The following is a 15,276-nucleotide window of genomic DNA, read 5'->3' on the forward strand; positions in this document are numbered from 1 at the left end:
ATCCATTCTTTGTCCCCTTCCCCACTGCCACTGTCACTTGTCCTCTCCTCTGAAGGTACTCTGCCCTTGTTTGCCACTTTTGAAGGGATTTAACAAAGGACAGCAATTTCTCCTGCTGTAACAGCAGCAAAATGTGGCCGTGTGTGTGAGTGTTTGTTGTGCGCACGTGCATGTTGGTTTAGGTCGGATGCTTGGTTTCCTGGCCAGAAGGGGCAGAATCTGCCTTGGCCAATGACTCTGGGGACCTTGGCCTCCTTGTTCTTTCTCTCCCCACCTCTAATGTTCCTGTGTACTGGCCGCGTCTGCCCCCAGGTCCTGACGCACCTGCGGATCACGTCTCACATTGGCATCGGCCTCCTCATCGGCCTGCTCTACCTGGGGATCGGAAACGAAGCCAAGAAGGTCCTGAGCAACTCCGGTTTCCTCTTCTTCTCCATGCTCTTCCTCATGTTCGCTGCCCTCATGCCCACTGTCCTCACGTGTGAGTGCCCAGAGGACCCCACAGCCATCTCTCCTTCATTATCTGCTACAGAGGTCATGCCTGCTTGGCCACAAACAGAGAATCTTTTTTTTTTTTTTAAGATACCATTTTCTTTGTTGGCAGATGTAGGTATCGTTGTATTTTCTGTTAGACAAGAAAATGTTTAAGCCAAAGGAATGAATCACTAATGGGAGATTTGCAAGCCTGGCAGAAGGCTGATGTGACAGAGAGTTCTATAAGGTTTTCTAATCAGGAACCCCTCAAGCTCTACTGCATGAGCATTACCTCATTCAGTTAAGACAGCCCCAGTGTGGCCAAGTTTGTGAGCGAATAAAGCTAATCTAAATGGATTTCCATGCGATTCTAAACTGTTTGCAAAGTAGGCTGCCCTTAGCCACTTTGGGCTGACAGTGTAGAAAGCTATTGCTTCTCCAGAAATCTAGCATAACCTTCTCCACCTTTTTATATATACTTTTTGCATTATGTTTTTAATGTAAGAAGTTCAGGTTTTATACAATGCCTATCTTGGCAGAATGGAATTAAATAGCTCTCTGGGATTTGCATAATGATCCCACAAACCCCTGCCACGCCACCTCCTAAACTGCCCGGAATTTCTAAGACCGGCTCGTGAGGTCTTGCCTGTGGAAGACATTGTTACGGTTACTCAGGGGAAGGAAGGTCGGCAGCAGATGCTCGTACCAACTACTGAAATGATGCTTTGTATCCACGTATCCACGCAGCTGCCCTCCACCCGGATTCTCCACTCTTTGAGTGCTCAGTGGTAAAGGCGGTGGGCAGTTTTTCTTGGCGAGTAAATCATCTCACGCCTTCCCAGTAAAACCCCAGGTCCTTTAAGTCCTGAAAGGTGCACACAGAGCAGAGGCCAGGTTAGGGCTACGGAGAGCTCGGCGTGCGCTCTCGGCAGGCTGTGATGTCTGTCTTCATTTCCCTGCGTCCTAGTTCCCCTGGAGATGGGAGTATTTCTTCGAGAACACCTGAATTACTGGTACAGCCTGAAGGCCTACTACCTGGCCAAGACCATGGCCGACGTCCCCTTCCAGGTAGGCCGGGGGAAGCGGCGTGCTTTGAAGGGAGCGTGGCTTCTCCCGCGCACCCTGGAGAGGGGTGGGGCGCCGGCCGCCGGGAGAGGGTGACGGCCGCTGTGCTTCCAGATCATGTTCCCCGTGGCCTACTGCAGCATTGTGTACTGGATGACGTCCCAGCCATCCGACGCTGTGCGGTTCGTCCTGTTCGCCGCGCTGGGCACCATGACCTCGCTGGTGGCGCAGTCCCTGGGCCTGCTGATTGGAGCTGCGTCCACGTCCCTGCAGGTACCCGCCGAGGAGACGCCGCGTGGCGGGCCCGCCTTCTCCACCTTGGCCCACGTGGCCGGGGCTGCAGCCCTGGTGGGGCTCAGCACCAGCCCCTCCCTGAGACCCCTCCTCCTGATTCTGCCCTGACTCCCTCAACTGGGGAGATGGAGGCCCAGAGAGGCAATGTGATTTTGTCAGAGTCACACAGCGGGCTTGGAGGCCAAGCTCTCAGTGTCTCCGTGGTATTCACTCAGCCATCCCTCAGATGCCACCCCCCCACCATTGTGCTCCACACTCCTACTCAACTGAGCCCCACCACATGCCCTTCTGGACCCCGCCCTCAAGCTGCCAAACCTGCTGCATTTGCAGTTTCTGAACCCTGAGGGCTTCAGGGCACTCAGCTTAGTCCTACCTTACAAACCAAAGCCAGAGCTCTGGTGAATCCACACACCCGAGGCCTTCCGACGCCCCCGTGGCTTGTGGCAGACTCCTGTTTCCGTGTCCAGAGCCTCCAGGGCGGTGCCTTCATCCATCCCAAGCCGACAGCCGTAGAACGTGCTCGGCCCCCAGGCATGGTTAGCGCCCAGGGAGTGGCGCTCCTCACCCTTCCTCCCTCAGATCCAGCGACACCCCCGTGGTCAGCACCTCGGACATTGTGCCTCGAGCCTCACTGGGCTCCCTCACCACCTCTCCCAGCATCACTCCGCCCCTGCTCTGCGGGGCCTCCATCCTTTTTACTGTCCATCCCTTCTGCTGGGTCCGGCTGGGCCCCTGGGCACAGACCCCAGCCCCTCCCTGGGCAGGAGACCAGCCTGCTCTCCCCCAGAAGGGGCTGCTTCTCCGCACCACCTTGGCCCTGATGTGACCCGTCCTGAAAGCTCTGGCGCTTTCCCAGCTGCAGGCGACGGTCCCAAACTGTGGGCTGCGGCCCCTGGGTCACCTGAGGAAGAGGCAGGTGGGAGTAAGTCCCCTTGGTGTCCCCACCCAGGTGGCGACCTTCGTGGGCCCCGTCACGGCCATCCCCGTCCTCCTCTTCTCGGGGTTCTTCGTCAGCTTCGACACGATCCCCACCTACCTGCAGTGGCTGTCCTACATCTCCTACGTCAGGTAGCGTGCGGGCCCCTGCTGATCGGGGACCGACCACAGCAGGGGGGGACATGGTCACGTGCAGCGGCTCGCAGCGCCCCTTCCTGGCCGTCAGCTCGGTGCCAGCATGATTCTTGGACCATGAATCCAAGAGTGTCGGTGCCTTTGATTTTAACCCTGGTTTTGTGTGCCCCACCTCCCACACACACGGGCGCACACACTCACGGAGAAAGTCGGTACTAGTGACCCTGAGGCCGTGGGGCCTCCATGTTCCAGAGAGGTGCCTTGGGTGGGAGAACTTCCATCTTTTAGGAATTTTACCCCTCTCTGGAATAAACAGAGCTTCTAACAAGGTTCTGAATATTCGTAAAACCTTTGTAGGAAATCCAGTGGAAAACGAGTCATGTTTCAAGCGTCCTAATATTTTCCAACAAGCCTGCCCTGGTGCCCGGCACCTCGGGGGTCAGATTTCATCCTCTGTGCTCAGAGGTGCTTTGGCACGTCGGCCCCTGACAGGCAGTGCTCAAGTTAGAGCTTTCTCCCCAGCCCCAGCCATTTCACGTGCCACACAGGATCCCAAGCTGTGAACAAACTTGTCTTTTCCAGAGTGTCAGCTCAGACTCAGGTGTATTGTTCCAGAAAACAAAATCACATCAGGGCACTTGTTCAGTTTCAGCAATCTGTGCGCCTTCCAATACCAAGAAATCGGAAACCCAGGCCTTCCTTCTCAGAGTTGGCACTTTTGTTCTGTTAATGCAGGGCTGGAACAAGACGATAGATGGTGTGAAAATGTTTTATTTAAATGCTCTGCAGTCCTTGGATGGCTATCAGATCCTCGAATATATCTGTTAAAAACAAAAGTGTATGATGTCAGAAGCAATCCAAGTGTTTTGCATTCGTATCCGCACTGAACAAATACCTACTCTCTTTGTCCAGTTTGGTTTTGGGGTTTTGTTTGTTTGTTTGTTTGGTGGAGATTCTGGAGGAAACAGAATTGGAAAACGTCGAGCTGTTGAATGTGTTTGTCTTAGGAAGGCGTGGAGCGGTCAGGAAGGATCCCGGTGAAGAGAGACCTCCGGGGAGGGAGGGGAGCCGGGCTGAGGGTCACAGGGGGCACACACGGGCAGAGGCGGGGTCGGGGGTCCTGAGCCCACCTCACGCTCGGCACTTCCCTCCTCAGGTATGGATTTGAAGGGGTCATCCTGTCCATCTACGGCCTCGACCGAGAAGACCTGCACTGCGACATCGACGAGACCTGTCACTTCCAGAAGTCGGAGGCCATCCTGCGGGAGCTGGACGTGGAGAACGCCAAGCTCTACCTGGACTTCATCGTCCTCGGGGTCTTCTTCATCTCCCTGCGCCTCATTGCCTACCTTGTGCTGAGGTACAAAATCCGGGCGGAGAGGTAAAGCGCCGGGCGCCCGGCCAGAGGAAAACCGGACGCCGAGGCCAAGGGCCGCGCCCAGGACCCGGGTGGCAAGCCCGGCCCGAGGACACAGACACCCTGGGCCCCCCCCCCTGGGGACCACGTTTGGTCGTCAGGCATCCAGGGTCGATGCCGCCCCAGCCGGGTTGGGTCTCTTCCCCACCACTTTCTAGCTGTAACTAGGAAGGTGTAGAAAGGTTGTTTTTTTTTCCACGTACAAAATTTTTAAATACCACAACTGGGGCAGAGCTGAAAACTGCGCCAAAGCTGGCGACGAGACCCCTCCTGCGGACGGGGACTCTCTGGCCCTGGGGGGTGTCCGAGCAGCGTCCCGGCGGCCCCAGGGCAGCGGGCCCCGGCGCAGCAGCGGGCCGGCCGGCCCGTCCTGGGACTGTTGTCATAGCTTCATCTTTTTACGGTTTGTCTCTTTTTCCAAAGAGAAGTCATTTTTCAAGCCAAAAGTTGATAACTTTCATTCCTTTTCAGAAACTGTGCCATTTTAGTACTTGTGGAAGAAAATTATGCAGGGTAAATAATATGCTTTGTTGGGAGCTGCGAGGGGTTTGACGCGACCGCTGGCCTGGCCTCATTCACAGGCAGAGCTCGTGGAAGACGCAGAGGTAGGCTCCAGGCTGGAGGAGGACTGGAACGGTGTGTTCTAAGCTGTGCAGAAAATTTTGAAAGTGACACCAAAAGTTGTGAAGTGAAATTGGCCAACTCTTTCAAAGTCGTTTATTTTGCCCATGCTTCTTATTTTGAGCAAAAATATATCGTTTCTTTCTTCCTGATTTTCCAAGCACCTTAGTTTTGCCTAAAAAAAAAAAATCTAGAAGATCGACCCTGTCGACGTCTTACAGACATTTCCTCCCCCTCATCAGCTACCTCCACTGAGCCTGGGGAAGCCTGGGACGGTGTGACTGTCGCAGGGTCTGCAGGTGCAGCCCAGGAAGGATGCGCTAACTTCCTAAGAGGGAAGGTGCTGAGATTTCATGAGAATCCAAGACCTTTGCAAGAAACCGGCGAAGACTTAGAGCGGCGGAGGCGTCTGCTGCTCCTTCGGTCGTTCGCTTAGAGCCGTGAGCGGTTCCACCCCCACGTCCGGCTTCCGTGCCGTCTCAGTGGCACCACCTTCTCAACGCTGGGCGAGTGTAGTCTTTCCAGACTGGAAACTCCTTTCCAGTCACGTGGTCACACAAGTAAAGTCCCTCTCGGGCAGGAGCAGCGGGCACCTCTGCAGGGTAAAAGGCCTTTGAATCCCTGGCGGGGCGCCCTGTGCTCCTCGGCTGTCAGAGGCAGTGTGACTGCAGGGCGGAAGGGACCTCGGCCAGAGAAGTTCCTCTGGAGGAAAAGGGAACTGCTTTCTCTTCTAGAATACCATTAAGCGGGAATAGGGGTCTCCTAATGAAAGACTGTATTTTTGTGGACAGATTCATTAACCTCCCTGAGCCTCAGCTTCCCCACCTGTAAACAGCAGCAGGAGACCGTCTTCAAGGCCGTGTTCAGCCCAGAAGGATTCTGAGTTTCCTCGGTGTGTCCAGAAGTTTTGTTTCCCATTTAAGAGAATGAGAAAGGTCCAGATTTTACACACACACAGACTTGACTGGCAAATGCTGAGAGAGCCCTCTCTCGCCCTCAGATCCCTTTTAGTAAGCACAGCTGAGGTATTTAAATGGAATTTTGTGTTTGCTTACTTTGCACCACTGTGGCGTTGCCATCCAGATTAAGTTACTTCACCAGGGTCAGACTTAGCCTTTATAAAAAGTCTTCATTCCATTTCAAGAAAGATTTGCCTGTAAGACATCGTGCACTGGGAAGCCTGGTGAAATATAAAGTGGGGAGGAGCTAAAAGCCCTCGGCCATGCCCCAGAATTACACCAGGCGAGGCCAGCACTGAAAGCCTCTGCCGCCAGGGGAGCCCTTCCGGCCGTGGGTCCGTGCGCCTAGAAGGACGTCCCGCGCAGACCGACCATCCCGCCCCTCCCCAGGCAGCCTCGCTTCTGCCGCTGAGCCCACGGCCACCTGTCTCGGCAGTTCCGGGAGGAAACAGTGAGATTCCTCTAGATTTAAAATCTGGTTTCCAAACGCACCTCCACCCGCGGGAGGAATCCTCTCCCTGGGAGTTCGCGCTCCCTGCATTTCAATCTCCAGGTTATATTCATCCCCTAACAGATGAGAAGCTGATTAAGGCCTCCCAAAGGGCAGATCCTGGGGGGCGTGAGGGCCTGCGGGCTGCCGGGAGGGAAACCCTGTACAGGCTAATGTGTTATTTTCCAAGGATGCCACCTGGAGAGCAGTGAGGACTGAAGCTTAGGACTGAAGGACGAGGCTTAGGAAGACCTAAGGCCTTGCTGAGCGAGGGTGCTGCCTGCATCGCTCCTCACTCTGCAGGCATCAGCAGTGCCCCTTGCCCCTCGCTCCTGCTTGCTTATCCCAAATCTTGGCAGCTTAGGGCCAAACACCACGGTTTGGATCTCCAGGCATCTGCCCTCTGCGTTTTGCCGTAGGACAGGTCGATAAAACACCTTACTCGGTGGCCGATGGGAGCACCCAAGGAACTCAGCGACGTTGTTTTCCTGCACAAGTCTGGTTAACGTCTCTTGTACACTGGAATTTAAACCAGGCCGACTTCCCACGTCTAATTCTTTGGAGTAACGTCTGAATGTAATGACTCAGACCTTGCCTTCACCTCTGATTTCGCTTCTTCATTTGGGAGGAAGGCGGGGAACTGGGAAGAAAGACCTATAGCCTTTCCAGTCGTAGTGGAGCTGGAAAAGGAAGTCCAAAGAGTGTCCTGTTGCGTGGGGCTTGTCGGGAGAGGGGGCCTCTGCAGGGCTCTAGCCGCTGGTCCGCGGAAGCATCGGGCCTGGGTCTGCAGACCAGCCCGACCTCGGGAGCCTGTCACCTCCTCCACGTTCACAGCGCTCCGCGCCTCCCTTTCACCCCCTCTTGCTGAGTATCAGCTCGAGAATTAAACGCTTCTAAAGCTGCCGTGTGGGCGACCTGGGAAGGGAAGGAGCCATGTAAACATTTCACATGGAAGATGCTAGAATCTGATTAGGTCACCCGGGGGAGGGACCTTCAGGACCAAGAAATGGGATGTAAGCTTTCAGGTGAAAACTCATCGTGGGCCCCGCAGAAGGTCATCTCCCACCTGAGCGCGGCGCCAGCCGGCAGCCAGGGGCAGGCTGAATCCGCAGGGTGGGACCCCCTCCGGTGGTTTCCCCGAGGGTAGAGCACCTTGAGCCCCAGTGCGCTGAGCATCCTTCCTCGCCGGTGGTCCAGGCACTGGCTGGATGCCTCACCATCTCCTCGGTTCAGTTACTTACTCAGCAAAAGAGTTCTGACCCCTCCCCGCATGCTCAGTGTCGCCCAGGCACGCGGGCTCAGGGAGGGCGCTCAGACGGCCGGTCCTCAGTGCGGGCATCGGAGGGCGTCCCACTCTGCAGATGGAGGGTGCCGCGGCTGGGAGAGGGTCCGTGAGGTCCTGGGTCCAGGGCCAGGAAAGAGCAGACTTGAGTCTGACCCCAGAGTCTCTACCTTTTGCTTTGCCGTATTGCCTCCTGTTCACAGTGTGCAGATGTATAAGAAAATGCAACGTATAAAGTGAAGTGCTAGGTTAGTTCTGGACTTGCTGTCACCAAACAGACAGCTGAGTTGGAAGGGTGGCCCGCAGCCCCTTCCTCCGTCGCCTTGCATCGGGGTGTCCCGAGCTGGCCCGGGGGCCGAGCTCACCCCGTCTCAGTGGAGATGTGCCTTCCCCGCCCTTACCTGGTCTAAGCTTCCTAGTGCAGCACACCTGCGGGCGAGCTGAGCCCCGAGAGGGGCTGGTGTGCGCACGTGTGTGTGCATGCATGCCTGTGAGTGTGCACATACACACACGTGTGCACACACACGAGGGCACGTGTCAGGTCGCTCTGGGTGTGCGTCTCGTCGTGTTTTCTGTGGTGTCTCTAAATCCTCAATCATCCTTTACTCCAGGAAAGAAAGAGAAAATTCCCTCACTTCATGCCTGCGGTGCAGATGGTAACGCGTAGTCAAAACCCACAGACTTGCAGCAAATACCAGCTAAACTGGGATGTCACAAAAAGTGAAACAAAACAACGCAGCGGAGGGGAGGGAGGTGCAGGGTCTGTGGCTCTAAATTAGATACTCTCCAGAAATGAAGACTGCTAATAAAACACTTTATATAAACTTTTTACTTGTGTTCAGTGTCAACTGCTTTGCAGTCAGTCTTCTGCTTGAACTTTACTGGACAGAGGGGATTTTCAGGTTGGATTCTGAATACGGTTGCTGTACGTCTAGCGAGCCTTCTGGGTTCTCCCTCGGCCTCACAGTCTAACTTCTGACTGTGAATAGTCACCTTTCTCTCCCGTAGCTTTCACGTGTTGTGCTGAACTGTCCTTAAGGTTTGTGGTTCCTCCGTTTCTCTCACCCCTTGCTTCCCCTTCGGGAACGTTGGCCAGGACTTTAAACAGAGCGGAGAGCCCAGATGCAGGCGGCCCACGTGTGGCCCCTGCGGTCTCTCCCCACTTCACAACACTCGGTGGCCTCAGGGCCAGCGCCGGGGGTTGGGTGTGGCCTTAGTGCTCGCCCATCCACCGAGCGGCCTTTCCAAAGGCAGCGTCCACCTGGTCTTCCCTCCCTCCTCGGGGACACAGAGCAGAGTGCAGGGCTGAGCAGAGTCCCAGGATGGGTGGCCCCTGCAGTCCTGCTAAGTGACAGGGAGAGGGGGATGTGGCCCGGGGTGGGGCAGGCTCCTGAGACTCCCTTCTCTCCTCCGCCCCCGCCGTCCTACAGACCCCGCCTGCCTTCGTGCAGCTTCCGCCAAGGTCACGGTCCTTCTGGTCACTGCACTTGGGCCTCCCACCCCAGGGAAAGTCCTTGGACACAATCATGCTCTGCGAAAACAGGTGTTTCTGATGTCCATGTTGGGGCTCCCGGGGCCCAGAAGCATGAAGAAACGGAGAGCCCCATGCCCCCGTCGCACAGTCTAATTGTCACACTTGCAAGCTCCGTAGGCACCTCCCGGGGAGGAAGACGGCCGAGGGTGATGCCCTCACGCTTGCCGTCTTCTGCAGGTGCCGCTCAGGTTTCTGGGGAGCTACTGGTATCCTTCCCTACTCCTCCCCTTCTTGGAGGAAATAAAGGTTTAGCATTAGCTTAATCTTTTGTGTTATCTCTGAACAGTCAACTTGGAGTCATTCATCAAACAGACATTTTGTGGGTGGCTCGAGGAGGCCCGGAGGAAGCCAGGTTCATACAAAAGACTCCCATGAGCAGAGCTCAGGCTTAGAGCCCCCAACACCTCCCTATTCTCAAAATAGGCCCCTGATGTCAAAAAGGATTAACTGTCCGCCACTGGCTACCATGTGCTGGCTAGGTAAGGGGTCACGCTGGTGGAGGCAGAGTTTGGGGGCTTTTCCATGATATAATGACCCTTGTAAAGCTGGAGAGAGAGGAACAGAAGCACAAAAGTGCCCTTGTTTTGTCCCAAACCACGTGGAGTTGGATCTAGGGCAGGGTCTGGGCCCTGCTTTGGGCAAAGGGGCGGCTGCGTGTACCCAGCTGGTACCCAGGGGGAGGGCCGGGACCGTGCAGTCTGCCGCCCTTTCCCGGGGAGACACCCTAAGCGAAGGACGTGGCCACAGACATGTACGAGCTTCTCCCTGAGGCTCGTGGTTTTATCCAGATCTTGGGAACAGCCTGAGCCCAGGCCACAGAGTTAAAACAGCAAAGCTCGGAACGGTCGCATTCAGCTGAAGTTTCCTCTCAGCGGCGTGGCATCATCTTCTGCTTGGCGTGTCTGAATAGACCTAAGGGAGAACCCTGCTGCTCCCCCGTGAGTGTCTTTGGCCTGTATTTTGCACATGAACTTGAACGTGCCCCTGATACTGTATACTGTTCAATGGTGTTTCTTTTCACTGATGTCTGAGATCTGATTTGGGGGGACATGTTAGCCACCTGCTGATACCGCTGCATGATGGGAGTCATCCCGTACCTGCAGCAGGGGCCAAGGTGAGCTGGGGCAGAGATGCTGGGTCCTGGCTGGTGGGTGTGGAGCCATGACGCGTGACCCTCCCTGCTGCCTGCTTGTGGGCCGGTTCTCAAGGCCCCCAAGGCACCGCCTTCAAGGAGAGTTCAGAAAGGCCTTGCTGCCAGCACTGGGCGTGGACCATTCTTCCATTTCACCTGCCGTGCTGGCCCGCCACCAGCCCCTTCTTCCCATCACAGCCCTGGACCAGTGCTGTAGAGCTTTCGAGAAAACAGTGTTTTCCAAATGGGGCTTTGCTGGAGCAGAGGAGGCATGGGCTCATCCATTTCTAGGGGGGAAGTCATCACAACTACACCCCTTCTCTGGGGGACCTGCATGTGGCCTCTCCTGGTGGGTGAGATGGATTAGACCTTGAAGGGAGAGGCTGGAAGTCGCCGGTACCTGGGTCAAGGTCGAGGACCTATGTCCATGGGTTTCTGGACATCCCAGGATGCAACCCAGTCTGAAAGGTTCCACGGTTGGTTTCTTTGGAAGTATTTCAGTGGCCATGGTGCATATTCTGTTTTTATGTCTTCACATTTTTTCACAATTCTGTCATCGTCTACCTTGTTTGGGGGGGGGTGCGTCTCTTTTCCATGAACTTCAGAACACAGGCTGCCCAAGCTTCACCAGAAATGTCTCGTTTGAAGTCCTCGGCCAGTTAAACATGGTCGCAAAAGGTCCTACCATCCAAATGGCCAACAAAGCGGACCACGCAGCCCACACGAGAGGGTTTCTGCTTCTGTAGGCACATGCTCCCTGGGGAAGGGGGTGGCCAGGGGTAAGTTTCTCCATGGAATGTGTACGTTTAAAACAATTAGCATACGTAGCTGACCCCTTATGCAGGTTTGCTTGTCACGTGCAGACACAGCAGCACATACCTGCTCACAGCTGAACCTGTTGAGAACTGCTGCCTTTTATTTGATGCGTAGCTCTTTGATGTCTTTCCCTTGTTATTCCTTCCAAAGCAAGAGTCAATGCAAATAACATTTTTAATCAGCCTGCAAAGATGTGCATATATCTGTATATCGAATATGTAATCCCTTTTTTTTATAATGCTGTGTGGATAGCCTTACATGGATTTAGCCGCGTGGCACTAGGAAATACTGCGCTCACACGCTGGGGGAGGAGTGTGCTGTTGTAGATAAGCATGGCGTCTAGACACACGCACGTTCACGTGTATTTTAAGTTAGCAGCGGCTCCTTTGGGCACTTGTCCCCTTGGGGGTTTCCCTGCGTTGGACACAGACCCGGGCAGACCCGAGGACGTGAGCCCCCAACTCTCCCCTGCAGACCGCGGCCCCGCTTTGTACATTTCTGTAGGTTACCGCCTTAGAAGATTTGTACGTGCATATTTTGCAGACTCGAACTTTGTTTTCTGAAATGAGATGTCATTTATGAAATGTGACATGAATCCAAATAAAGCATCGTTATTTTCAGATTTCTATCTCCTTCTCCTTTCAGTTTTCAACACCAGCTCTCAGACCTGCCCGGAGCGTTGGGTCTGGGGTCTGGCAGAGCCTGTGGGGTGATTTCCCTTCTTGTGCTGCCCTTGTTCTGAATGGAGTGATTCCTCCGGTAGGAGTTCCAGTGGATTTGGATGAAGTAGGGAAGAGACATCAGAGTGAGGTGGTGACGTGCCAGCCCCACCTGCGCAGTGACGTGGTGGCCCAGGCTCAGGTGCTCTCACACCCCTTCTCATTTAACTGCCATCTTGGGGGCCGGGGAGCCACCGCCAGCCCCATGTCACAGGCCGGGGAACTGTGAGGCTCAGGGAGATTGGACTAGTGGCCCAAGGCAGGTGGTGGGGACAGAATTCATACTGCACCAGTCTAGCTGCCTCTGGTTTTCTTTGGCAGGATACAAAGCAGGTATCCAGCCATTGCTACATACTGGCCTGAGGGCCTCGGAGCCTCCTGCCCCGCCGTTCAAGCATCTCGCTCTTCCCTCACCCACACCCCAAACCCCAGAGGCTGGGAACTGAGAAGGAGCCCCTCCACTCTGCGAGCTCGGAGCTGCTGGGGTCAGGGATTGTCTGCAGGCCTTGAAACCAGATTTCCCTCTACTGCTGTGTGACTTTGGGCTCCTAGTCTAACCTCTCTGTGCCTCTGCCTGCTTGCTCACTTGTAAAAGTGGAGGTAATAACTGTGCTGTGGGGAGTCAATGAAGTAAAATGTCTAAACCCCACAGTGCTGCAGCGATGGGCACTGTGCAGGGGGAGCCGCTCATTGAGTAATTTTGTGGGGAGACAGGGCACCAGGTGCTTCCCTGAGACCCCCACTTCTCTTGCACCCCCACCCACCGGGCTAGAGGACATCTCTGGAGGTAGGAAGTGGTGGTCAGTGGGCCTTCCTGGAGTTAGACTTAACCACAAGGAAAAGGAGATTAGAAAAAACTCAAAATTTTCTGCAAAGAGGGAGTGCTCCCTTCATCGGTGGAAATCGGGTGTCAGTTTTGCTCCGGGCTGCGTGCTGTCCAAAGGCGAGGGTGGCTGGGTGATGGGGAATCTTGATAAATCCCATCTGGAAGGTGGGTGGCGGGAGGCCAGGCCGCTACTGAGACTGCAGGAAGCCGCAGTCACTCAAGCCAGCCAGCAGAGGGGGCTGTGGTCACTGCGGGTTGGACCAGGTCCCAAGGGACTGGGAAGTGGGCTTGGGTGGGTCCCACTCCATCCCGGCCAGAGCGGCCTGGCCCGACGCTGGTGCCCTGCGAAAGCACTTATGAGCCCACGACGGGGCTACGGTGAGGCACGAGACTGAAGGGGGTGCCCTAAGCTCAGTAATGATGTCTTAATGTTTTTTAAGTGGTCTGGCAGGGTCCCCACGTGTCTGTGGTCTTGGCTCAGCGGACAAGTGAACGACCAGTTTTGTTTCTGTCACTTTTAACGCAGGCCAGAGAGTGACAGCGTCTGCATCTCAGGCTTGGAGACCTTGACCTCCTGATGCCGCAGCCACTCACAACCTCCTCACTGCCGCTGTCAGGTGTCTGCCTGCACAGGTTGCCGCGCCCGGCTTCTCGGTCCTGCCAGGCCCCACCCCAGAGACCCTGATTGAGTCTCCAGAGCCCGAGAGTCTTGAAGACGCCTCGGGTGACTCTAACACCCCAGGGCTTTGCTTGGTGCACGTGTGAAGCACTGGCTTTGGGGAGGGGGTAGTGTTCACGTTGACCGGGACCCCAGGGCACACGGGGCCTGATTGCATGGTGGTCCCCTCTGCCCTGCTCAGGAACAACAGAGGGATGTCTGGTGAGAGACATCGGGTCCCAGGACGGGACGACTAAGTCCCCACTCCCCGCCGCCCTGCCTGTGGGCATCTCTCCTGAGCGGGGGTGGGGGGGCACTGCAGGAAGAAGACGGCTCCTGTGCGGGAAATGAAGGTCACTGCAGAGTCTGAGTCTGGCCTGGGGTCTTCCCACGTCCCCAGGGAAGCACGCTGTCAAGACGGGCCCCTGAGCAGCCCTCTGGGGGCTGGGGTGGGGAGCGAGGACTGCCCCCCAGTGGAGTCGGTGGCCTTGATGGAGAAGCAGTGGCTCAGATCTGACCACCGAGTGACAGGTGCGTGGTGGCAGCCGCGTCTGTGAGGGGAGCCGGTGCTCACCTGGACCCCCGCTCCATCAGAAGGGCAGGGGCGGGAGCCTGGATCTTGGTGTCTCCGTGGTGGGGGTTGTCCCCTGTCGCTGGTCCAGGCCTTGGCTCCGTCTTCACCCCCCAGACCTGGCGGCGAGTGCCCAGTCCTCCCCAGGGCTGGGGATGAGCTGAGATCTGCAGGGGATTTGGGGCTGGGGAGTGCCATGGGGAGTCAGTCTGTGGACAACTTGGGAGATATGGACTCAGGCCCATCGGGGAGGAAGGACAGGATGGAGTCCCTCTCACATGGTGGAGGGCATGAGAGCGCTTGGGGATGGGCGGGAAGGGGGACTCGCATGGGGGGACCGCAGTGTAACAGTCATCCCCTGGCGGGCTCCAGATTCAGACATCCCAGCATGGTGCCCTGGGCGGGGGCTGTGGGATGTGTTCCTTATCCTATGTGCAAGCCCAAACACAGAGCCTTTCATTTCAAAAAGGAGGCTTTTCCAGTGGGAAGGAGGACTCAGTCCCAGAAACCCCACCTCCAGGGGCCGCACCGCTTTCTGCCACTCCGTGCAGCGCAAACAAGTCATGGGTTGAATCTGTAGGATCCTCTGCACAGCCTTGAGGGAGGGAGAGCAGGACCCGCAGCCTGGGCGGATGTGAGCGACCAGAGCTCTCCACCAGGGAAGCCCTCCGTGCAGAGCTACGTGTCCCCGAGAGCAGGGGGGACAAGTCTCCATCTAGGGGCTGCTAAGCCTTCCTGGGGACTCGTGGGGACAGTTTATTTCGTTTATTTGCAGAGTTGCATCCATTTTCACAGGGGAAATGCAAAAGAAGGCCATGCAAGGGTCACAGATGTTAAACTTGACTTGCAAAAAAATACAAAAAAGTGCCAGTTTGTAAGATGGTTTTATTGGCTTTCTCCTCTCCAAGAAAGACATTAATCATCTTTTTGGCCAGGGGGACCTTACATCTGAAATGTTTCTCAACAGACACAGGGAAGTGATGTTTAGAAGGTCGCTCGCCCTCCAGGCTGTCAGCACTAGGTCTGAGGTTGGCAGCTGCTTTGGGGTCTCTGCCTGCTCCCCAGGCCTGGGGCAGACCCTCCTCTCAGAGATGCCAAGACACCTTCCACTGCCCCATCTGTGAAATGCTGAGAAGGGAGTGAGAGTGAGTTGGCAGAAATAACACAATAGCATAAAGCCTCAGGAATGAAGCACGGTCCTCGTGCTGAGTACAGAATCTTTATTCTTTAAGACATCAGGTCTCAGCTCTCAGCGAGAGCGCTCGCTGGGAGCAGGCGGTGGAAAGGCAGAGGTGAGCAGCCCCGGGCAGAGTTCCGGGCAGGCTGTCCGGGGCCGCGGGCATCACT

The 15,276-nt window shown here is 55.8% G+C and overlaps 1 protein-coding gene across 3 annotated transcripts in view; it reads left to right on the plus strand.

Annotated features, from left to right (window-relative positions):
• Window positions 1–8,500, plus strand: part of ABCG1 (ATP binding cassette subfamily G member 1) — a 64,596-nt gene extending 56,096 nt beyond the window's left edge. For all 3 annotated transcript variants that reach the window (XM_031683643.2, XM_006204957.4, XM_015239838.3), the window contains exons 11-15: window positions 313–481; window positions 1,442–1,542; window positions 1,654–1,812; window positions 2,783–2,901; window positions 4,061–8,500. In XM_031683643.2, coding sequence (XP_031539503.2) covers window positions 313–481; window positions 1,442–1,542; window positions 1,654–1,812; window positions 2,783–2,901; window positions 4,061–4,289 — 777 coding nt within the window. In that variant the 3' untranslated portion in view covers window positions 4,290–8,500. The remainder of the gene's footprint in view (window positions 1–312; window positions 482–1,441; window positions 1,543–1,653; window positions 1,813–2,782; window positions 2,902–4,060) is intronic.
• The last annotated feature ends 6,776 nt before the right edge of the window (window positions 8,501–15,276 follow it).

This window comes from Vicugna pacos, chromosome 1 (genome assembly GCF_048564905.1).
Source record: "Vicugna pacos chromosome 1, VicPac4, whole genome shotgun sequence".
NCBI lineage: Eukaryota > Metazoa > Chordata > Mammalia > Artiodactyla > Camelidae > Vicugna > Vicugna pacos.